Source organism: Crocodylus porosus, unplaced genomic scaffold (assembly GCF_001723895.1).
Source record: "Crocodylus porosus isolate Cpor-Errol unplaced genomic scaffold, CroPor_comp1, whole genome shotgun sequence".
NCBI classification, from domain to species: domain Eukaryota; kingdom Metazoa; phylum Chordata; order Crocodylia; family Crocodylidae; genus Crocodylus; species Crocodylus porosus.
In genome coordinates this window covers 12561395-12585029 of record NW_017728923.1, presented here as the reverse complement: position 1 = coordinate 12585029, position 23635 = coordinate 12561395, and the positions used below count along the sequence as shown (strand labels likewise).

The 23635-nt window shown below is 45.9% G+C and overlaps 1 protein-coding gene across 1 annotated transcript in view; it reads left to right on the top strand.

Annotated features, from left to right (window-relative positions):
• TMEM114 (transmembrane protein 114) overlaps positions 1 to 23635 on the top strand; it is a 35565-nt gene that overhangs the window by 2705 nt on the left and 9225 nt on the right. The window contains exon 2 of the mRNA XM_019540162.1: positions 565 to 645. Within this exon, the coding sequence (XP_019395707.1) occupies positions 565 to 645 (81 nt within the window). The remainder of the gene's footprint in view (positions 1 to 564; positions 646 to 23635) is intronic.

The window sequence follows — 23635 nt, the reverse complement described above, 5'->3', positions numbered from 1 at the left end:
CTCCAGCCTCCGGGGTCGTGGCGGGTCCCGGCTCGGGCGCCGCACACGTTACGCCCCTGGAGTAAGCGGCTGTAAGCGCGGGGCAGGCACCGGGCGCGACACAACCGGCTTCACGTTACCCGGATCGGGAGGAAAACGTTGAGCTCAGCCTCCAACCGGCCCAAGGCAGAGTCCCAGCCCCTGGGAAGAGGCTGCACTAGGCGCGGTGCCTGTGCTGTCCCCCTCACGCCTGGGAAGGGCCGGGCATTAGTTCCAGCTAAGATTTCCCAGTCAGAATCAGTGGCTGGTCCCAGTCCCGACAGGACAGACATCGCCTCTTTTGTGAAGTAGCCTGCGCGTGGGATTCTCAAATTTGCCCCAAACTCTGCCGTCCAGTCTAATCCTGCCCCCACTGACCAGCAGCATCGAGCCAGCAGGGACAAATGCTTCTCTGCTCACAACTCCTCAGAGCAAGGGGAGAAGGCAGGAGGAGCGGTATGTGAAGGCTGAGGGGAGAAGGCATTTGGAAGTAGTTGTGTTCATTAGTGAATTAACTTATTTAAAAAACCCTTTCTCCTCTCTCAGTTAGGAGCAAATGTCTCCCTTTGACAAATCCCTTCTGGTATGAGAACGCAAACCTCACCGCCTCACACAAACAGCTTCTCCGTGAGTAACTTTATGTCATTCTGTACCTTCACCCCTTCTCCACCACTCACCCAGTCATGTCATTGGGGAACAAATGCAGGTCCCTTTCCCGGGACAGACTGTGTAGACCCATGGTTCTGTACCCTTAGGACTGCTTGGGCATGCAGGGATGAAGTCAGGAAGGCTAAAGTGCAATTGGAGTTGCAGGTAGCAAGGGATGTGGTGGGTAACGAGGAAGTTTTCTACAAGTACAGCATGTCGATAGCAAGAGGAGGATCAGGGAAAGTGTGGGTCCCTTCCTGAATGGGGGAGGCAACCTTGTGACAGAAGATGCAGAAAATGCTGAAGTGCTGAATGCCTTTTTCACCTCCGTCTTCATAGGCAAGGTCAGCTCTCAGACTAGTGCACTGGGCAGCACAGTTTGGGGACAAGGTGAGCAGCCAGCAGAAAGAACAGGTTAGGGATGATTTAGAAAAGCTGGACCTATACAAGTTCATGGGGGTGAAGGGGATGTACTTGAGGGTGCTGAGGGAGTTGGCCAATGTGACTGCAGAGCCACTGGCTGTCATCTTGAAAACTCATGGTTATCAGGAGAGGTCCTGGATGATTGGAAAAGGGCAAACATAGTGCCCATATTTAAGAAAGAGCAAAAGGAGGATCGAGGAGTTACAGACCAGTCAGCCTCCCCTCAGTCCCTGGAAAAATCATAGAGCAGTTCCTCAGTGAATCCATTTTTAAGCACTTGGAGGAGAAGGAGGTGATTAGGAGTAGTCATCACAGGTTCACCAAGGGCAAGTCATGCCTGACCAACCTGATTGTCTTCTATGATGACTGGCTCTGTGGATACAGGAAGACCAGAGGATGTGCTATACCTTGTTTTTAGCAAGGCTTTTGATACAGTCTCCCACAACATTCTCCCAGGCAAGCTAAGGAAGTGTGGACTGGATGAATGAACTGTAAGTTGGATAGAAAACTGGCTGGAGCATCAGATTCAGAGGGTAGATCTCATAGAATGGAACTGAAGGCCTCAGTCCTAGGAAGCAAATGCTGGCATGCTTACATCCATTTTTAAAGCTACATAGACACGTGATTCCTCAGCAGGAATACTTTTCTGCATCAGCCCCTAAGGTTGCTCCAGCGTAATCGGGAACACAAACTTCATCATTAGAGAAACAGGTGAGAAAATTATGAGAATTATTATAGCCACCAACAGAATTAAAGATATATATACTAGACCACGCAGACTACTGTTTACTTCTGTTATCTAAGCTTCATTTACAAACATGCAGGTCTGTGCCTGAAGAATATCCACAAGGGAAATAATGCTTTCGCATAAATTTATGTTATTCCAGAGAAAGGCAGATCTGAAATCTCCCAACCCTCTAACTGTACTGATCAGTGTCCTGGAAACAGGTTTATCTGTCCTCTGTGCTGCCTTTTCTCTCGGACTTTAATTGCTTTTCTCCAACACAGAATAAGGATTCTGAAATGTGCCTTATCCCCCACAAAAGAGTTTGTAATATCATAAATGTAGGCCCAGCGTACTGGCAAACCACCATTACTGTGCAGTCCCAGTGGCACACGGGTCATTTTTTACGCTACTGCGCAGTAGCAATGAGCTATTGCACAGTAGTGCTGGTGTCACAGTTTGTGCCCCTGATGCTAGGTCACAGTAGCGATGAGCTATGTTGGAAAAGACTGTAGATTTTTGGTCATCTCACAATCTTTCTTTAGGGAGAACAGGTTGCTAGTTAATGCTATAATAATGGGGCCTGGGCAATAGATAAATGACTTAAGCAGCTCTAAACTTTATTTATTAGTGATGCTTATAGGACAATGTACTCCACTTAAGAGACATGCAGGATGTGTGCATATTACACTTAACTTCATTAAAAAAACACCACAGTCCCAATCTGTTACTTATTGCTTGTTTTGATGCATGTCTGTTATGCGTGTATCAGTTATGCAGAGTAAATGCACTGGGTAAGTGCCTAGGACCTCTTGGCCTGCTGTCTACTTTGTAACATACCAGTAACTATGCTCCCTTTAAAGGCACCGTAGGTGAAACTGAGTAGCGCCTGTCACTTTCAAGGATTTAAATCAGTCTGGAATGGATTATGTCCTCTCAAGTTTTGGACTGCTCTTGAGAGTCAGAAAGCCGTATAGGAAATACTGTAACTTCCTTGACTGAGGTGCAAAAAGCGTAGTGCATATTGTTCCTGTCCTGTGAATTTTGTCTGTTCTCAGTAAATGCATAGCCTTTTCAGTTTGAGACTCTTCACTTGGTGCGACTACACTGTAGTATTTGCTAAGTTATTGTGCAGGACCAGAAAAGATCTCAAGTAGTAGTGTCCCTTGGATTAACATTCAGATTTTTTTTAAACCTTCACCTAAGGTAAATCACAATATTATGCCTTGGTTTCCCCTTTAGGTAACACCCCTCCCCCCATGTTATTTTGGTAACTACAACAGTTAGACACATTAAGGAGTCAATAGTAGAAGCTGATGGCTGGTGCTCCCCATAGTGCAGACTCTGAGGAGACATCTGGCCAATGAACTCAGACTAAATTTGTCAGTCATATCAGTCACTGGAGGAAATCTGGTTTTAAAAGCATTCTATTAGGCAACAGAGGGCACGTCTACATGTTTGCCCAACTGCAGTTGTTACTATGCAATACTTGCTTTAGGTGTATTAAATGACTGCAGTATCTGCTGTTGAGCTACTGCACTGTAGTGCCGGCGTCACTGTTTGTGCCCTCTGATGCACCGTCACTGTAGCAATGAGCTGTGTTGCTGTAGCTCATCACTATGGTGACATAGTTTCTTGTGTAGATGCACCCAGAAAGTATTCATCTTCTTCAAGGCAGTATTAATATGTAAGAGAGTGGTCAAGAACACAACATGCCACAGTCACATTTTATGTTTATTTGTACAGCACATCAAGATAATCCCAAGGATTTGTGATTAGCTTGGGAGAAAGCAAGCAAGCAAAGTGCTTCATCACAGTCACTTAAAGGCAGAAAGGCCCAATCTCTAAAGGGCTTTGGGAAAAAACAACTCATAAAAAGAGACTCAACTTTCATTTGGCTTAATGGGACCTGCAAGGCTCTTAGCAGCTTGGCAGTTCATTCACCCTGTGACTGCAAACATGTGACCAAGTGTAAATACTGACAGAATCAGACATCAGCTGGCCTGAGAGGGGAGAGCAAGGTAAAACTGTCTCAGTTGTGATGGCAGAGGGAATTTAGCAGCTACAAAATAGATTTCAAGAGACTTTTGTTGCTCTTGAGTGAGTGGCCTTGGAGAGATGTAAGTGGGGTGGAGAGGTTTTATTTTTAACCAAAAATGATCAAGTGCATCTAATTATTTTTCTATTAATATCTGCTTAGCCTGTAGATCTGTACGAGCCCTTGAGAAACTCATGAAATAATTAACATTATGATCTGAAAGTCATCTCTCTAGCTTTTTAAACGTTTGCTTATTCTTTAAGAAGAGCCAGAGATGCGGCTTGGGTTTGACCAGGGAATGCTGAGTTTCCCATAGATTATTTTTCACATTTCCTTCAGAAATGTCATGTTGCAAAGTGCAGATGTTGTCCTGACGGACTGTAAGCCAAAATGCCTTGTTAGTTACATGCATCACTATGTATGTATAAACAACTCACACAATCAGCCGAGAGCAAATCCTCACACTAAAAGGAGCTCAGGGAGGCTGAGAGAGAGGAGGAGTTGTAGCTCCCCGTCATACTTCCCCATCTGCTGATATTCCATCTGAGACTCTGCAGGTACACTGAGAGTCAGTTCGCTACAGAGTTGTAGGCAGAGGGGCTGCATAGACGGTATTGTTCCCGAGACTGCTTGTCCCTCCAACCCTAACTGACATGCAAAATAAGGCTGATCAGGTCAGCATGCCTCTCCAGTTGCTGTTCCTTCACATGACAGGGGCAGCATTCCCTCTAAGCTGTGTGGCATGCACAGGCACACTCATGCCACACTGCCAGGCACACCTGTGCAGCTGCACACACTGCACAGCTTAGAGCAAATGCTGGACAGGAGGCAGCCAAGGGCCAGGTCTCACATTGACCCACCCACCTGTCTAGGGCACTTAGCCCCCGATTTCCTGCCATGACTTGATGTACTGTTTGATATAATAACCAGCAGGCTGCCCATTACACTGTCCTGATGCCAGAGGGCGCTATCCACAGCTCAGTACCTCCCCTACGCCATGGCCCATGACTTGCAGAAAGCATCCGGTTTATTATTACAGTTCTAGCTTGAGGTCGGGCCAAACTCAGCCCACTGTTGGGTCTCCCACGTACTAACCTATTCGGGGTCACACTCGTACTGCCCAGCTCTCGCTGGGGCCTCTATTACTTTGCCCTCTCACCAGGCCTCTTGCACACTGGCCCTCACTGGACCACATCCACCCTGCGCTGCTCCCTTGAGTGGCTCCCATAGGCCATCAGGTTTGTCTCTTCACTCCTTGGCTAGCCAGCGAGCAGCCTCTTGGGCCCTCCACAACCCTTATCTGCATGGCAACCACACCCACAACCCTTATCTGCATGGCAACCACACCTACGCCTACACCCCCACCCCCACACTCTGTTATGGGGGTTGGCACAGTCACTTCAGCCCTACTCGGCACCGATACTGCACCTGTCTTCAGGCTGTGCACCCTACTGTGTGCAAGGTACCAGATTCATGGCCCCTTCTCTGGGGCCATACATTCCCCTTCATGAGGTTCAGGTGCCCGTATAGGTGGGCCTGGCCCTGATATTCATAAGTTACCCACTGAGGAGTGGGGGCTAGGGTTATAAGGTACCCCTACCTGCCTTTCACTGGGGAGGTAACTGGCATTTCTGGGGGACTATTCTACCATGAACAGCCCCACCAGGCCACCTTTCCCCAGCAGGGTGAAGTTTTCAGTCTTACCCAGGACCAGGAGCCTCCAAGCCATCCCTCTAGCTCCTGCCCTTACCTCCAAGGTGTCTCAAGCAACAACTCAGCCAGATGTTACTTCCTCAGCTGCTAGCAGCAAACTGCTGCACTAGCCTTAGAGGGCTTGAACCTAAAATGGTCACCTCATCATGGCTGGCCTGCACCTGGTAGCTGCCTGCTCCCAGCCCTTAAAGTGACAGGTACCAAAGGTGCACCGCTATATTTCTGTGGCAGTGCACCTTTGCATGCTTGCAACTTTAAGGGCTGGAGCAGGCAACCACCAGGTGCACGATTAGGGTGGCCATTTTAAAACTAAGGTCAGCCAGGCAGAGCCAGTAGTGTGTTGCTTGCAGTTGAGGGAGCAACATCACCCAGCTGAGCTGAGGCTCACAACATCCTGGAGGTAAGGGCAGGAGCTAGAGGGATGTCTTGGAGGCTCCTGGTCCTGGGCATGACCTAAAACTGTACCCTGCCAGGGAGGGTAGGCCTGGTGGGACTTCTAGTGGCATGGCAGCCCTACTCAGATACCAGGACTATTCACCTTCCTGGTGAAAGGTGGGTCAGGGTGCCTTGATAACTCCCACAACACTGTAGGTATAAGGGCCGGGCACAGCTGTGGCCACTTAAGCCCCAACAGGGGAATAAGACCCTGGAGGGCTCAGGGAGAGGATAGTTGAGTGGCCCCAGAGAGGGGGCAGTTATGTGGTCCTAGAGGGAGAGGGCAGTGGGGTGGCTTCACAGGGGGGGCAGTAGTGGGGCCTGCCCAGAATAGTGTAAGTTTTTACTGCCTGAAGGATTGGGCATAACTTGGGGTTGAGCAGTGTTGTGGGACGGTTGGAAGGGCAGCCCCAGGCGGGTGTTTAAGGTTGAAACCGCGTAGGCCTGAAGGACAACACACAGGCCAACCCCCATAAGATCAAGTAGGAAGTGTATAGAGTTGCCCCAGGAAGGGCCAGAGCAAACTTAGCCCAGGTCAGGTTACTGGCTGGACACTGCTCAAGTGAGGGTTGCTGGAGAGGCCTATAAGACTGTATGTCTCCCACCCAAGGAGTGAATCAGATAAGCCCCAAGGTATACAGGGTAGCTTCAAGAGGGAGCAGGGCAGAGCGGAGGGGGCACAATGTGGCATGGTGAGCAAGAGACCCTGTGAGAGGGGGTGGAGTGCGAGTGGCCCCAGTGAGCGGGGGCAGTATAGTTATACATGTGTAAGAAACCTGATAAGAAGACTAAGTTTGGTCCGGCTTTAGGATCATAAGCGTCATAAGATCCTGGATGCCATCTACGAGACATGGGCCTCAGTGTAGGGAAGGTTTGGAGCTGTGGATAGTGCCCCCTGGCATCGGGGCAAGTTATGGGCAGCCTCCCACATTATACCACCTGTTAAGGGAAGAGCAAAGTTGTGGGAGGTGAGACTGGGCAGACTGCCTCATAGACAAGTGGGCGGGCCGATTTTGAGACTTGGCTCCGGGCTTGCCCCCGTCATGATTTCACACTGCAGTTCTGAAAGACATGTTGAGAACGTGACCCCTGGCAGCACAGCTGCAGCACAAGTGTGGTGCCATGGCAGAGGTAACCAATCGTATAGCACCAATGTGCTTGCCCACAAATGCCACAGCACCCTTTTACTGTCCCACAGAAAAACACCAATGCGCTTTTGCAGCGAATCTCAGGTAGTTTGTAGGGTCAGATGCCCAGGAAACCTGTTTATTCGGTCTCTGGGCCTAATCACTGAAGATGCTGAGTACCTTCAATTCTCACCACTTTGTCCTGTTGACTGGCCACACACCACTCATTTAGCCTGTAGGGCCAGAAGTGTCACTAGATAAAGTTATAATTATCCATATTTGGGCCTTGCAGTTTACCCCAAAGCCTCTTTCAGATCAGGTGTGTGGTTTCTAATCTGGCTTCGGTTTACATGTGGTATAGTGATGAAGGCACTCTGATTTACTCTCCTACTGGAAAGCCTCAAGTTAAGTAATTGCTTTTAATCAACTGTTCCATTTTTGTTTCAGTTATTTTTCTTAAAAACAAGCTGCATTCTTATAAGTTGATATAACTGTAAACGATGTAGATTTTCAACTACATAGAGTTCTAACTCTAGATTTGGTGTGTCTTTTTGTTAGGTAGGTGGTACCCTATAAATATGCATTTTTACTAAGGGACTTACGTTGCTCAATATTTCCAGGTTTACTTAATTTTACCCTTAAGAGCATCACAGGAAATGGTGGCTGCTGCATTGCTTACATGGTAGATACTTAACTTTTGCTCGTGACAGAGCAGTTGCATTAGGATAATAGCAGGAATTTAATTACAGAAACAAAGCAACATGTACAAGTTAGATGTCTTTCCTGGGTCTGTCTTTGCACAGAAAAGCAAGCCTATAACTCAGTTTTGGGTAGAGGCTTATGGATTCATTATATTTATTTGTTCGCTTACATAATTTAAGAGATTTATCAGCATGTTTAGGTCTTCTGAGAGTCACTATTTGATTTAAGATTCCATTTCAAATAGGTTTATTTTTAAAGAGAGAAAGCTTGTTAAGATTTTAAAAAAATAGAAAAACAACAATCTGTTTGTGAGCTTTAGCTGGCCAGAGCACTGATAAAAGGCTACCACTCAGATTGGTCATTTTGCAGACTTAGCTGACTACATACAGCACAAGGCAGAGGAGAGCCAGTTCCTTCAGCATCAATGGAAGTTTTTCTGGAGCAAAAATTACGTGTTGCATGAGGGTTTTGCGTATGTACATGAGAGTACACTTTGACGTTAGCATTTCATTTCTCCACAAGCCACTGCTGGGGACCAGATATAGAATATATATGCTGGTATACCCAGACACCAACTCCCCTTAAGACAGAAGTTTGGATATCTGGAATTATGCCACAGCATTATTTTACAAGTGCTGGGGCGGCCTCTTCTTAGGAGATTCTACTTTTGAAGCTGCCACGGCTATCTTTTACGTGCGGGGTGAAGACATGAGCAGTTCTTTCTATTTTGTAGTCATCAGAAGCATTTTCAGTGTCTTTTGATATCATTTTAAAATAATTTTTTCTTCCTTCCTCCAAGATGCAACTACAGAAAATAGCTTAATGAATTCAGTCCAGGAAGATGATTACTATAATGTGACAGAAATAGTCAAAATGAGATTTTAGTGATTTCCACACACCAGGCCCTGTAAAATGGGTCTGATCATATAGTGCCTGATCATACAGTGAGAGAGAAGGCAATAGTCCAGTACAAATCTATCTCACTATATACTTGTAGACTTGAGAGATCTACCATATCTCTTATCCACTGTGCAGTGTCCCATCTGCTGTCTTCTGAGTTGCTTCTGACTTAGGCTCTAGAAAGATGTTTAACTGCAATTCCTGCCTCCCTTTGCTTATTTGTGTCTTTACAAACTGTAGCAGCTTTTACAGTAAGGGGAAGGGGTAGTGTACAAGGCACACAGGGGCAAAAGCACAATGAACAATCTCTCCTAAAGAGGTGTTAAAGAGGAAATTAGTATGCTGAAGACAGAGGTGCTACAGCCAGCAAACAACTGTGAAATAGCAATTGGTTGTCTGTCTGATTGTCTTTTCTCAGTGGCCTGGCGCCTGTGACATGTACAGAAAGGGCCTGTTCCCTGCCTTTAAATCATTGTAAGGTCTGTAAATATAGAGCCTCCAAATAAAGAGGGTTCTGGAACAAATGCTTCCTTGATTCAGAGTACCTTCCTGTGGCCTTTGAGTACACAGAGCTAATTAAACACTGGCACGCATCTACCAAGGCATCCCAAACAGGGCAAAGGATGTCATCCTTCTGCTCTACTTGGCCTTGGTGAGACTGCAACTGGAGTATTGTGTCCAGTTCTGGCCACCATACTTCGAGAAGGATATGGAGAAGCTCGAGAGAGTCCAGAGGAGGGTCACACACATGATTAGAGGCCTAGAGACCATGTCATATGAGGAGAGGCTGAAAGACTTGGTGGGGAGGGGGTGGGACCTGCTGGCAGCCTACAGCTATATCTGGGGTGTACATCAGGGCTTGGGGGAGCATCCATTCACCAAGACTTCCCTAGGGAGGACAAGAAATAATGGGCACAAGCTGATTGAAGATCGCTTTGGGCTCAACATAAGGAAAAGCTTCTTTACGAGTCAAGTGCCAAGGGTTTGGAACAGGCTTCTCACAGAGATGGTACAGTTGCCCACACTGGCGATCTTCAAGAGTTGTCTTGACGCCGATCTTGCTGGGTTCATCTGATCCCAGTGATCTTTCCTGCCCAAGTGCAGTGGGGCTGGACCTGATGATCTGTAAGGTCTCTTCCTTACAATTATGAAACATATAGTCACCAGCCCCCATCAACCGTTCAAGTCTAGCGTCAGGAACCTTAGACCTGCCATCTGAAAAGATGCTGATTAGCCACTTAAGGTCTTGATGCACATACAAGTGATTTATCTAAATGTGGATTCAACTGCTTCTGATTTAGATACACCAGATTGAGATGCTTCCCCTACAGAGCCAGTGTGCGTTATTCACGTGTATTGTGTACCTCATAGTGCCACTGGATGGCACTTTTATATCATGATGTTTTTCATGCTTTAGGTGGTGCTGTTCTAGACAGACAATGTATCTATTGAATTTTAATTTTGCTTGAATTATTTAGTGTTAGTTTAAATACTCTGAAGCTTAAATATTTAATCTGAAATAAATAAATTAATATTAAAAGTTTAAATATTTAAGATATCAAATGAAGGGAAGGGCAGTGGCCATGGGTATGTGCCAAGCACCATGTGCCCAGCCAGGTACAGGGAAGCATATGGGGCTCCAGGTCTTGGCTGCCTCCCACCCACTTGGCTATCTGTAGGTGGCTGCTTCTCACCACTGCTGTCCTTGCCTCCACTACCTGTTGCCCAGAATAGTGCAGCAGGAGAAAGAGGAGGATGAGCGGCTAGAGGTGTGGGGAGCCAAGCCGTACCTGGGCAGCTGCAGCTGCAGTAGGAGCAGCCCCATGGGGAAGCTGTGCATGCGGGCCAGGGCTAGGGCTAGGTGTGGGTAGGAGTGCAGTGCAGGCTGCCCTGGGTGGGAGTGGGCAGGGCTCAGCCCCATGTGGAGTGGTGTGGGGGCAGCTGCAGGCTGGTTGGGAGTGGTGAATTGCACCAGTACTACCTGGGCAGGGTCTGCTGCATGTGCCCCTTGCCTTCCCCTCTGCTTCCTACACCCAGCTGGCTCCTAAGACCTGGTGCACAGGCAGCTTCCCCACCCCCCACACACGCATACACCCATCCCCTTACTCTGTCACCACGCTGCTCCCTCACACACACCCACTCCCCTTACCCCCCCACCCACACAATATACAAGAAGAAGATTTTATTTTGAGCTGTTACAGAATTGAACTACTCAAAAAAACCCATAAATTGGGCCAAAATTTATTTTTTGAAATGAAATTAAAATGTTATAGTAGATGTTTGATTTTTAGTATATGATTTGTTTTTTAACTATAATTTGTTAAAATTATATCTTCTGAAAGATTTGGTGTGCATGGCCCTCAGTACCTCCCTAAAACTTGTTAAATGGCTTTGCAGCCAAATTAATTGCCCACCCTTGATTTAAGTTCATTCCTTTCAATCTCTGTACTTTGTTCAAAACAGTCTATCCTTCTATTCTGGTAGCTAAGTAGTGCATTATTTTTTTCATTACAGTGATGCCCCAATTTTGGCTGTATGTGCAAAATGTGCCATTTCTCAACTAGAGTTGTTGTCCCAGTGAAAGAAATGAGAGCCATAAACTCTAGACTCTCGGTTGATATAAACCAGAACTCTAGCAATGCATACAACCTGAGTAGCTGGCTCCTGCTTCTTGTGTTTTTAGTGAATACAGATATATAATCTCACAGGTCACTAATGTTGACATCTTCCAATCTCATACATATGCTTAAAAGCTAGAATACCAAGTGCCTCCTATCAGTTTTGCAGGGTAATCTCTCTTTTGAGCAAAACTCTACATCTGCACATCAAAACAGGTACTTCTGTGCACACAGCTAGAGTTTAGTGAGCACATATGCCTGGACCGCAAATAAAAACAAGGTGAGGGTGCACATTAATCCAGTAACAGATACAAACAATAATTCTTCCTCAAGGGCTGGGACTTGGTGTTTAAGGATCCCTCACTGGATAGGTTTCCTTTTTCTGAGAATGCAGCATGATAAGCATTGCTCTGCTCACCACAAATGTCAGCTGACAAGTGATAGCTCCTGGAGCAGTTCAGAAAGAGAGCATATTAATTTAATACACTCGTTTTCAGTGCTTTTGGCACTAAGACTATTTAAAGGGGAGGCAAGGAAAACTTATGTCTATGCTAGGGGGTTGGCAAATACAAATGAGGTAACATTACTCTCCAAAGCTCCACTGAGAAACTTCCTTAAAAACTAGATGCCAAGCACAGTTGACTATCTTGTCATAGTTGAAGATTTTCTTAATAATGCAATTGACCTTGGCATTCCATTTTATTTCTGTGGGTTTTGGAGTTGGGCCAACATCATCATCTTCTGTTGTGTGTTGAAATATTTATCAGCACTGACATTTAAATTACTGTCATCATGATTCATGGTTACCACAAGGAGACTGAACAGGAACTGTTCAATTCCTGCCCCTCAGAGCTCCTTTCCCATACCAATCTCACCACAAGGTGAGAGGTGTCAGAAGGCAGCTCCAAATACTGAGCCAGGCCCAGAGACAGCAAAACAGAAGTATAGGGACATGGCCAGGAGCCTGGGGAAAAGCAGAAGCAGTAACTTTTGGTCCATGAGCATCAACATGTGGCTGCCAGCAGTAGTTGCTTTATTTTGTGACCCTGTTTCTCCCTTTTAGTCAGCATCCAGGGCAGTTGCCCTATTATCCACCCTGCTTCCAGTTACACCACTGCAGCAAAGGCTGATAAAAATCAGGATAAAAATACCCTTGAACCATGACCCGTGCTCTAATGGAAGTACCTTAAAACAAAGGTGGACCAGATGCAAACACTTGTGTGTGATCTTTAGGGGCACTGTGTCCTGAATCTCACCCTGGCAGCTGAGTTCTGTCACTCTTGAGAGTTTTATGTTTTCTGCTTGGAGAAAAGAATGTGAACATAAACTGTTCATGAGAAGAAAAGCAGAGCACGTCTCACTCTGTGGAATCTACCTTCTCAAATCCTTTACTACACAGGAGCTCTAGCCAGCCAGCATGCACACTTCTTACAGCGTAAGCTGCTATCCACTGAAAATAGGTGTTAGCTCAGCACACTGATGTTCTTGAGAACCGGATACTTTTCTTGCCCTTCTGGAGCCTGAAGGGCCCAAAAGGCATAAATGGGAGCAGAAGTGCCGATGTTCATGCAAGCAACATTTTTGTTAGCAAGTGAAGAGTCCTAGGCTGCTGACAGATATTAAATTAAAGATGCAATGGGATCTGAGGGTGATCTCAACAATCACACTTCCTATCATGCTATATGTGTATGGCAAGAGGCACGACTGTGGGGTCAAAGCATGAGATCCCATCGTGTCGTGCTGTCGGTGTAGGGGGAGACCAGGATCATGATCAGGCATGAGCAGTTGTGATCCTGGGCTCTCTCTGCGTAGGCAAATGGCAAGCTTGCCTCCCTACCTTCCCCAAGCTGGGAGTCCCAGTCAGCTTACTAGGTCCCCCCCTGGGGAGTGCACCATGCACATGGTCAGCTGATTGGAACCCCTAGCTGGGGGACTGCATGGAGCCAAAATCAGGTGACAGGTGAAGGCCTGTCAGCTGGCAAGGCTCCCAGCTGTGGGAGTGCATAGGAGCCACTCCCCTAGCCAGGAGGCCCCAGTCTGCTGACCAGTGCTCTGGAACACATGGGAGTCTAGAAGGGCTCTGGTGTCCTTTTGGGATTGGGAGCATTGGTAACATGTTTAACTAATGTATAACAGGAACCAGCCACAAAGTTATTACAGGCAGTCCTTGATTTAAGATGTTTTGATTTACAATGAACAGCACGTGCCCCTGGTGGCTGGGAGGGGGGCATGGCTGTGCTGGCAGTGGCAGAAGTGTGATGGTGGGAGCCCGGCAGCGGGGAGCTCCCGCAGATGCTGCTGGCACTATCAGTGTGGGGGGGTGGCGAGCACTGACCACAGGTTGGTGACCACCTGCAGGTGCCATCGGCAGTGGCCAGGGGTGATCATGGACTGCCCGCAAACAGTTGGGTGGCAAGTGGTGACTGCCTGCAGGTGGTGACTGTGTCGGTGGTGCCTTTTTGCAGGGGGTGCACCCCCTATGCATCACCTCTGGCACTTCGATGTTTCTAAATTGACACCCTGTTTCGACGTCCTGATGTCAGTTTCGACTTTATGATGCTTGATCTGATGCAACACAATGCCATGCCAGTGAACAAGTTTGCTGCATTGCCCATCTCCCTGGAGAACATCTGTCCAAACTTCCTGGACACTTTCTTTAAGAAAGGAGACAAGACTTGAGAGAGACCTGCAGCTAATTCTCCTGAGAAGACTCCAGCCAAGAGCCCTTCAAAAAGTCTAGGAAAGTCACCTCAAAGAAGTCGTTTCATATCAATATGATTGATATTTACAATATACATACATTAATGTAGCTATATTACTCATCTGTAATTGATTAAGTACAAAATTCTGGGTTTTTTTGGTGAAAGTAGGCTATCAGGCCTTGGTTCAGGAGTCAATCCCTCATTTATAACATTGTTCCTATGCGAAAATCAGTTCTGAGTTATGATATTTCGACTTAAGATGCGGTTTCCAGGAACTGATTGTGTTGTAAGTCTAAGGACTGCCTGTACACAAAATATGTAATTATGATTAATCATAATCCCAAGCTTCCCTTGTACTGGAAAATATATGTGTAATAACTTTGTGGCTTTTTTTGTCATTTTATCAGCTCACCATTAAGTGATTGAATGAGTGGCCAGGACACTATTTAAGACATAATTGACCTGTTAATCACATCTTAAGTGTGATATCTATCAGAAACCTTATTTTTCTTTCCCCCTGAATTTGGTTGTTTCATGTATCCACTCCCATCGGTTTCCTTTAGGAAGTGCCTCTGCTGATTACCTGCTTTAGACAGATATCCTGAAAAAAACAGGTTACCCTCTATGCTACCAACATCATTATTCTAGAGATCATCTTAGATCTCACTAACCTTGATAGCGTGATGCATTTTCACAGGAATAAACTGCTCTTGAACAATTTCTCTAATGGATGAGACTAGTGCACACATCTTCCTTGACTTAAGGCTTCTATTTCTTCTCCTTTCTTTCTCCTTACCTAAGCAGAAGATGAAACAATTTTCTGTCCATCCCCAAACAGCACAGCATACTGTTCTACACATAATTATTGTATACACCCTTCTAAAGCATAGGCATCGTGCTGAAGCAGGGTACTGCCAGGTGATCCCATAAATTGTTTCTCTCTAGCAATCTATATGTTTCCAAAATCTTTCTCTTTTGGAAATTAGCCTTCATGAAGTCCTTTGGTGATTGGCAAGAAAATCTCATTTTTATTTTCCTCCACATAAATACTTTCCCACTTTACTGCCATAAAATAGCCACTACTTCCTTTCCTACAGTTGTTCTGTTACCTTTGTGTGCAACAAAAGCCTGGTACCTTCATATGGATGGCCAGTTGTGTTCAGGGGATGGAGGTATACCCATGAGTGCATGTTCTGCCACCTGACTAGGCTATCAGAGGCAGGAGTATTTGCATCTGTCAGCAGGGTCTGAAATATACTTGCATTTAGTATAACAACTTGCATTTGTATTGGATTTTACCTTTTCAAAGAGGGCAGCCTATATAGGCATTGCTTGAATTGTCTAATACAATTGTTTCCTGGTGAGCAATTTGGCCAAAATTAAGGGAAAAAAAGTATTGAAATCAAGTGGAATTGCAGGAGGAAATTCAGGTGCAATGGCCCTGATATGATTATGTAAGTGCAAACTGGATAGATTCCTTGTCTTATTACCAAAGTCTGCCATGGCATTTCTAGTTCCCTTAACACTCAACAACCTAGTTTTAAATCTGATCAGAAAGGCAGTTCATTGCTGGAATGCCATGCTGAAGCACTGAAGGAACAGGACCCGTTAGTGAACAACCACTCTAATCCCAAGCACCAGGACACTGCTCCATTCTTCCAAAAGGATAAGATCTGGAAAGCAAGACATGTTTATCATAATCCAGTTAGAGTCCTTTGATTGTCTTTGGTGGCAAATTCTGTTTAACCTAGAGTCACGTTTAAATGTATCGATTTTCAGTAGAAACCACCCAAAGCCTCAGCAGCATATCCTGCCATATACTTTTCTATGCAAGGTTTGGGAAGTTAGCAGAGAGAGGAATTGCTTTTCTCGTGGACCCAACGTAGATGTAATGGAGAGGGCTAATAAAAAAATCCACTTCCTTGACTTTAAGTGGAGTTGGATCAAGACTTACGAGTAGCTCTGCCATTTGTCACTGTAACAGAGAGCTGAAGGCTCCTGTTACTTTAAGGGTAAAGAAGCAGCAGAGAGACCCTCAGGCAGGGAAAGCTGCTTATTATGAGCTGCCGGGGAACAGGTATTGGGGGGGGTGTTACCTGATGTAAGCACTTACTGCAGAACTAGCTATGCTGCAGTACCACTGTGGTCTGGAGCCTTGCATGGGAGACAAGATAAAAGCACAGAAGAGACTAGCAGCAGTAAGTCACCCTGAGGCTGAGCCAGCAAACTGAATCAGGACACACCTGCCAGGGAAGCACATGACCAGCAGGGGCAGGGAGGTATATAAACACAGGCCCTGAGCAAGGATGGTCTGCCTGGGCCTGCGAGCTGCAGGCAAGAGCTCTGGAGCAAGGGGAATGCAGGAACTCTCCTAGCTAGCACTAGGGCTGTCTTGAAGGAAGGTGAACTGATTGTTGATGCCCCATGGGGGAATAGTACCTGGGGTAAGGGGAAGCTTTTTCTGCAGGCAGGCTGCCATTGTTTATGTCTGGACTCAGAGGGGGTTTAGTTGAAGGCTCAGATCATGTTTGCCAGAAGTCTTACTCTCTGGTTATAGTGTCAAGTAATGGTTTGGGAGTGGCTGAAAGGGGAATGAGTGGAGGCCACCGTGGGGTGCCTGAAGGATGCAAGACGGTTTAACCCACAGTGAGGTGCCAGGGATGTGCCAGTATTTAGATCCCAGCCATGGGCCTTGATTCAGGGCATGCCATAGGCTTAGGCCCAAGGGGGAGTTGAAAACCCAGAGAGAGGAAGAGACAAAGACTGAAGCCTAGCTTAGGCAAGAGCTGGACAAGGGCCAGGAGGCCCAGTGCCCAGGAAGGATAGAGCCTGGGCCAAGGGGTTCTGTGCATGAAGAGAACAGAGATAAGGGCCAGGGGGGAACCCAGGAGCTTAGCCAGGCTCAGCAAGTGTATTGCCCAGGGCAGGGCAAGGACCAAGCTGGATTAGGCAGTTAAGGGCTGGAACCCAGAAGCTGTGTCAGGCCTAACCCAGAAGCTGTCAGGCTGGGAAGGATGAGACCCTGGCAAAGGTGTAGAGGCGTGAAGTGGCCTGCCATCAGGTGGGGGCCAAGCGCTCACCGAAATAATTAATTGGTAACACTTGCAAGGCATGGGCACGGCTGTAGGAAGGCCAGAGGCTGTGATAAGCCCTTAAGGCTAGGTGCCCTGGTAGAACTAGCTGGCATATAAAGGAACTGAGGCTCACTCTAGGACCCATTAGGCAGCCTCCCTTCCAATCAAACAGTTACATCAGGGCATGGCAGGAGAGTACTGGGGACTGCTCCCTAGAGCTGGAGATGGGTAAGGGTTGCGTGGCCACCAGGGGGGTATCATAGTCATCCCGGCCTGAGCCTGGTTACAATCACTAAGAGAAGTGTCAGGTACTTCTATGACAAGACTTCGGTGCAGAGGGAGAGAAGTATGTACACTCAGAATTAAAGCTGGTTCAGTCTTACTAATAAGCAGTTTTGCCCTCCAAAAATGGTTTAATCTAAAAGTGAGGTCATCCACTTTTAGAAGTTTTTCTGTGACCTTTAAAATACATTTATTTACCAAAATCCAAGACTTTTGATATGTAACATCAGTAAAGATTTCTTTAAATACAAAGATGTGACTGTCTTTCTAAATCCAGCTGTAGTCAGCAAGGGTTCTGATTCTTCAACTGCATTTGCAAGGTCATAACAAATCAGACCTGCAGAGGAAACATGTCAGCAAACACCCTGATGCTGTATATGCTAGTGTTATCTGACAGAAAGGTTGCCAAACTTGTGAGTTTCAATTTTCTGGGAGCAAAAAACTTGTCCCTGAGCAAATCCTCTCATATAGTTATGAGGCTGTCCAGTGCTCAGCCTTCCTGCCATGTTATGCATTAGCTGGTTAACCCAGCTGCAGTAAGCAGTCAGCTGCACATACATCTTGTGCTGTATAAGAGCTGTTCCTGAAGGTCAGGGGAGTGTGATTTACAGAGAAACCACAGATCAAGTCCATCAGCTAGCATCTGCTTGGGACAGAGAAAAGGTGCTCCTCTGTATGTATATCACTGTACCCCTTGGATCTCTGATCCTGTCTAGGCTTCATGCATGTTATTATATACATATTAATAACGAGAAACAATGATTCTCTCCTTCCTATATTATTCTGAGATGAATGTAATGTGGCTTGCAGACCTCTGAACATCCTGGTTAGAGTTCTCTTTCTAAAGCACAGGTGCATGCTGATTCATCACAATCTTAGAATCCGGGAGAAGTCGGGCTGGAAGGGACCTCCAGAAGCAGGATCTTTTTCTAGTAGCCCTATCTATGGGGCAGATCAAAAGAACCTTCCTTATTGTTTGCTTTTTGAATAAAGTAGGAAAGACTTTAAGATCATATGATACCCTCATTGTCAGTGGAGGGGTCGTGTTCAACAGGCAATGGAACAGACCCGTAGGGAAAAGCGCTAATAGCCCAACATACAAAAACATACCAGATATTTTTTAAGCTGGATTCTGCAACCATATCTGGCAAGTGCCCACCCATGTGCACTGACTGCAGGACTGGAATGAGTGTTGTGAGAAGACAGGAGGAAAAGAAAGTAGTTTAGAAAATGCCATTATGTTTAATGGCCGAAATTCTGATCTGTCCCCACATCTAACAGATACATTAGATACCATGATTAAATCCTTGTTGACTCCATGTTCATATAAACAACTTTCTTCTCATGGCTCAGGGCTGATTCCCTGTTATAGCTCATTTCTTAGCCTTCTCTTATATATGCCTGACCCTCCTTGTGATGAAGGGTTAATGGCCACACTTTCCTCCTACACAAAGCTAGGAGACAAGGCTTTCTTCATAATCCCCAGGATGGTGCAAGTAGTTGGCTGTGCATGAGCTTCTGAAATTATTTTGTCATAAGCTTTACATTTTCTCTAGGTATTTTTTAATACCAACCTGCATAGAACTATAAGGCTGCAAAGGAGGTTACGTCTCCTTCAGGTGTTAATGAATCTCTGCAGCAGCAGGTTACTGCCTATTTAATACAGTAGCAACTGCCTCCGCTTTCTTCTTCAGCTAAAATCTTTATCACTCCTACTGAAGTGCACTTAAAGTGTACAGACAGGCTAATCCTCCCCCTCTCCCATCTTAAACAGTTTCTTTAGCTCTTGTCTCTTTCTCCAGAGCAATTCCTGAACTCCTTTCTCTAGGACTGGGCTGTGGTCACTCTCCAGGCAGAGCAGCACCATCAGTCACAGGAGACTTGCCACAGCCCTGTAACTGCATATCTTCTAGAGCTGCAGTTCCTCCCCACTTCATTGAAGAGTCCCAAGAATGGTCCTGTTCTCTTTATGAAGTAAATGAGCTTATTAATATTCCTGCCTCCTTTCCCAGAATGCCTTGAACTCAGAGCTATCACCCCAGGAACTAGAAGTCCTCAAAAATACCTCCTTTCTGATCAGAAAGCAGTTACAATGTATGCCTGGACCCCAACCCCCTGTGGAAGAGCCAACTCAGGTTAGCCAAGTTCAGACACTCCAGAGTCTGGAGGACAAGTATGGCGTCTCTCAGTCTGGGTAACTAGTCCTTGGCCCTTTGCCTCCAGGGCCATTATTTCCCATTCCACATGGGAGAGGAAGAAAGGGCCTACCTTGGCCCTTGGCTCCTAACTCAGGAACGCTTTGGAAAGCTACAGAGGATATGTGTCCTGTCCCACACTGCTCCCCTGGGCTGCTTACTACCTCATCGGATCACCAGCCTCTATTCACATCACTCCCTCCACTGCTTCTCTCAGCCAGTACCCTTGAAGCATCTTCAGAGCAGCCTCCAGTCTCCATGTGCTGCCTCTATTTTGCCTGGATTGTCAGTTTTATAGCAGTGATTTGGATCCAGCTCAGGGCAATAATCAGAACCTTCATTAACTCTTTTATGGGGATGCATTACATCTACATTTAGAATGAGTATTCACTCTCATAATTTGTGCAGATAGAGCTGAAGTAAGATTTCCAAGTTCAACCCTAGCATTTCACAATCACACAATTAAGCAGAGAACTGAGTAAGGGATAAAGGATCAGAACTTCAGCTATCCATTTAAATAAACCCCCCTAACAAGACACTGAGATGTACACAATTGTTTTTCAGGAAATCTTTGGTAAGCAACTGTTGATCCTTCTGGATCATGGTGTATGTATGATAGGTCACCAAGGCCTTTGATGTGTACACCTAGGCAGGAGTATGGAGGACTTTCCATCCCCCTTTAGACAGGATCCAAAGGCCAGACTAAGTCTGGACACTCGGTACTCAGTGGCTGTAGTTATATGTGCATCTAGGAATCAAATTTGGGTCTCCCACGTGGCAGACAAGGATTCTACCACCACAACAGCCAATCATTACTTTGTCACAAAAATGCAGTCGTAGGACACTTGAAGCCTTTTCTAAATTTGGGTCCAAGTCAGCAAACGGTTTCAACCAATTAAAAAAAGAATTTGGGGGAATGTCAAATGGTTTATTCCAGCATTTCTACAATGAAGCATTTTGAACGTTGGGGGTAGGTTTACAGGGGGACAAAATATAGGAGGAGATGGAGCAAGAAATGGAACCTACATGCTCCCCCCGGTGAGCGCTCTAAGCGCCAAGCTAGGCAGTCACCTGAGGAGTATTTCATTACTTATAAACAGTGGAACTGCTCTAATTGAAGAAACTGAGTATGGCTCCAAATCCCTACTCTAACTCTGATTTGGAGTGGGCCATGTTTCTTACAGCTTGGTTTAGAGTCAGTAGGCCTAAGCTGGAAGGAGAGGAAGTACCTGAATGGCAACTAAGCAGATAGACCTTAGCCCTTCCAGTTCCTGTGCTTCCTCAAGAATGCTTGAGATTGAAATGAGATTGACCTGAAATGTTTTTCTTTTTTTGAATCACCAAAACAAATTTGTTTTAAGCCAACTTCAGACAAGATCTTTAATTTTTTTGGTAAATGAGTTCTACCTGCCCTGTTATTTTCAGTTTATTTGAGAGAATTTTAGGTAAATGGCAAGTGGCGGCATTCCTTGAAGCTGAGAGACAGTTAACCTCATGCAGGAAGGATGTTAGCTTTTCTACCAGTGGCCTCATTCTGCAGCAGTTTAGGACCAAGGACGCTTTTGTTTCTGTGGTGCCCATTCCAAATAAAGTCAGCTCTGAGAGCAGAAAAGATTATTTTTTATTCCTTTAATATGCTTGCATTGAGGCATTAGGCTTTGTCCCTCCAAAGGTTCAGTGACATACAGGTGTAAGTATCATAGTCATTGGAGCGAGATCATACCAGTGAGAAATCAGAATAAGGCCCCGTGCCTGAAGAAGCATGTTCCCTAAAAATGCTCATTTCCCCTACCATCTCTCTGTCAGCGTTGCTCATTTCCCCTACCTGGAGCCTGCTCTGCATTTATAATGTACTGTCTCCCACTGCCACTGACACATTCAGGTCTATGATGCATGCTGAATGCCAAACAGAGGGTTCTCTCAGCATCAGGAGATGTTCTGAATCGTGGCCTTTAAACCACATGATTTCATGATCACTTTGACCCTTAACATTTGACAATGCCAGGAAGCCTTGGCTACAAAGTGATTTGTGGGGTTTCTCTGACAACAGAACAAAGGGCTAATCAAAAGCCTTCATTAATTTCCAGTTGAGGGCAGCTTCACACAGCATCCTAATGATCAGTGATCCTAAGGGGAGAACATCTGCCTACAGCTGAGGACTGCATCAATGCTTCTGATCCTTGGGCTGGTAATAAGTTAGACAGGCCTCAACTCGTTTAACCTTCAGATGCCCCAAGCCTTCTTCACCAGCAGCAATCCAGGTTGGACCTGAGGCTTGTTTAAAATAGGCATAACTTTTCAGTGCAAGACAAAGCAAAAATGCAGAGGCTGCTGCCAGCTCATCTTCATCCTTTATTATATTTTTTCTTGTCATGTTCCAGAGCAACTTGGTTTTTTCATTGTTTTTTTGTTTTGGCTCCAGAAAACAGACATTCCTGAGTACAACAAACTACTGAGTCCTGGGTCTTAAAAAACATACCCTACTCCGATTAGCTGACTTCAGGGCATGCTATAGGCCCTAGGGCATGCCATTAAACTGCCCTAAAACAAAGCCCAGTTACTGCATAGAGAGAACTAACCCCCTTCCTTAGAGGCCATGCTTTTTCTAACAGATGGACCAACAACATTCAGGTTAGGCTTCTTCCTAGCTTTGATTGCTTCTAGATTCTACCGCCAGCCCTCCGCAAGCATCTCTATAAAACTGCTTGCAACAGCTTGCAACAACAAATGAGCAGAACCAAGCCATCATTGCCCAGCAGGATTAGCACCTGGTAGCACATCTCAAGGAAATACTGTCAGTCCGTTAGGATTCCTTACAATGAGGTCAGCCTGCGGCACTAGTGCCACAAGTGGCATGAGCAGCCTATCTGTGTGGCCCATGGCAGATTGGTGAGGGGACAGTCAGCACTGTGGGAGACAGGACAGGATGCATAGCAGCACAGTAGGCAGGGAGCATAAAGCAAAGCACCAGAAAGCAGAGCAGCAGATCAGGAAGGGGAAAGGAATAAGAGTGGCAATTAGGGAAGGTAATATGCAGCACTCCCGCCAAGATGTTGGCCCCTGCTACCTTACAGCATGCCCTTTCTAACCTCACTTTACTGTCTTTTCTTTTCTTGAATAGATCATGGAACATCTTCAGAGCTGTTTCCTGTTTTCTTTCTCTCTTTCTTTTCCCCCTGAGCCTGTTTCTCTTTCTTTTTTATGTTGTATTCTCCAAGTTGTAGCAAATAATTAACAAAGATGCAGTGGTACTTTGTTGTGTATAAAGGTTATTTAATAAGCAGCATCAATACATGAAATTATTGTCACTAAATAACTTGCCTGAAGAGGTTGCATTAGAACATTGCATGTCCTCTCAGGGGATTGTTACAAATTATTTGGTTTCAAATTATTCATTAAATATTCTGGGGACCCATTGAAGAGATGAATAACTAATCCCTTGAGATGCAAGAGCAGCACAGTCTCCTAGATTACTCCAATTACAATGTTCTTGTGGAACTATATTGGGATATAGTGCTTTTTAATTTTTTTTCTAAAGAAAAAGCCACTGAACTGGATTCTCCCTTCATTTACACAAGCATAATTCAACTTATTTCAGTGTCTTTATATTAGTTGTCAGGAGCAGAGAAGATGTAGGCCCACTAGCAAGTGACTTTCTTAAGGAAAAAGTCAAACTATAGGTGATGCGGGCAAAATCCGGCCCATGGCAGGGATCCAGCCGGCAGTGGACTCTATTTCCCAGCAGCCCCTGCCTGCATGGCCGGGGCCGGTTTCTATGGAGACCCCAGCAGCAGCCTCACTGTAACAGGGTGGGGCCGGGGTTTCCATGGAGACCAGCCCCAGCAGTGCTGGCAGGCAGCAGTGGTGCAAGCCTCTTCCTGGTGGGGGGTGAGGGGGGCTGTCAATGCAGACAAGTGCAAGGTATACATCTAGGGAGAAGGAACTAGCAAAACACCTATAGGCTGGGGAACACCCTTCTTGTCAACATGGTGGCAGAAAGGGATCTTGGAGTCATTGTTGACTCCAGGATGAACAT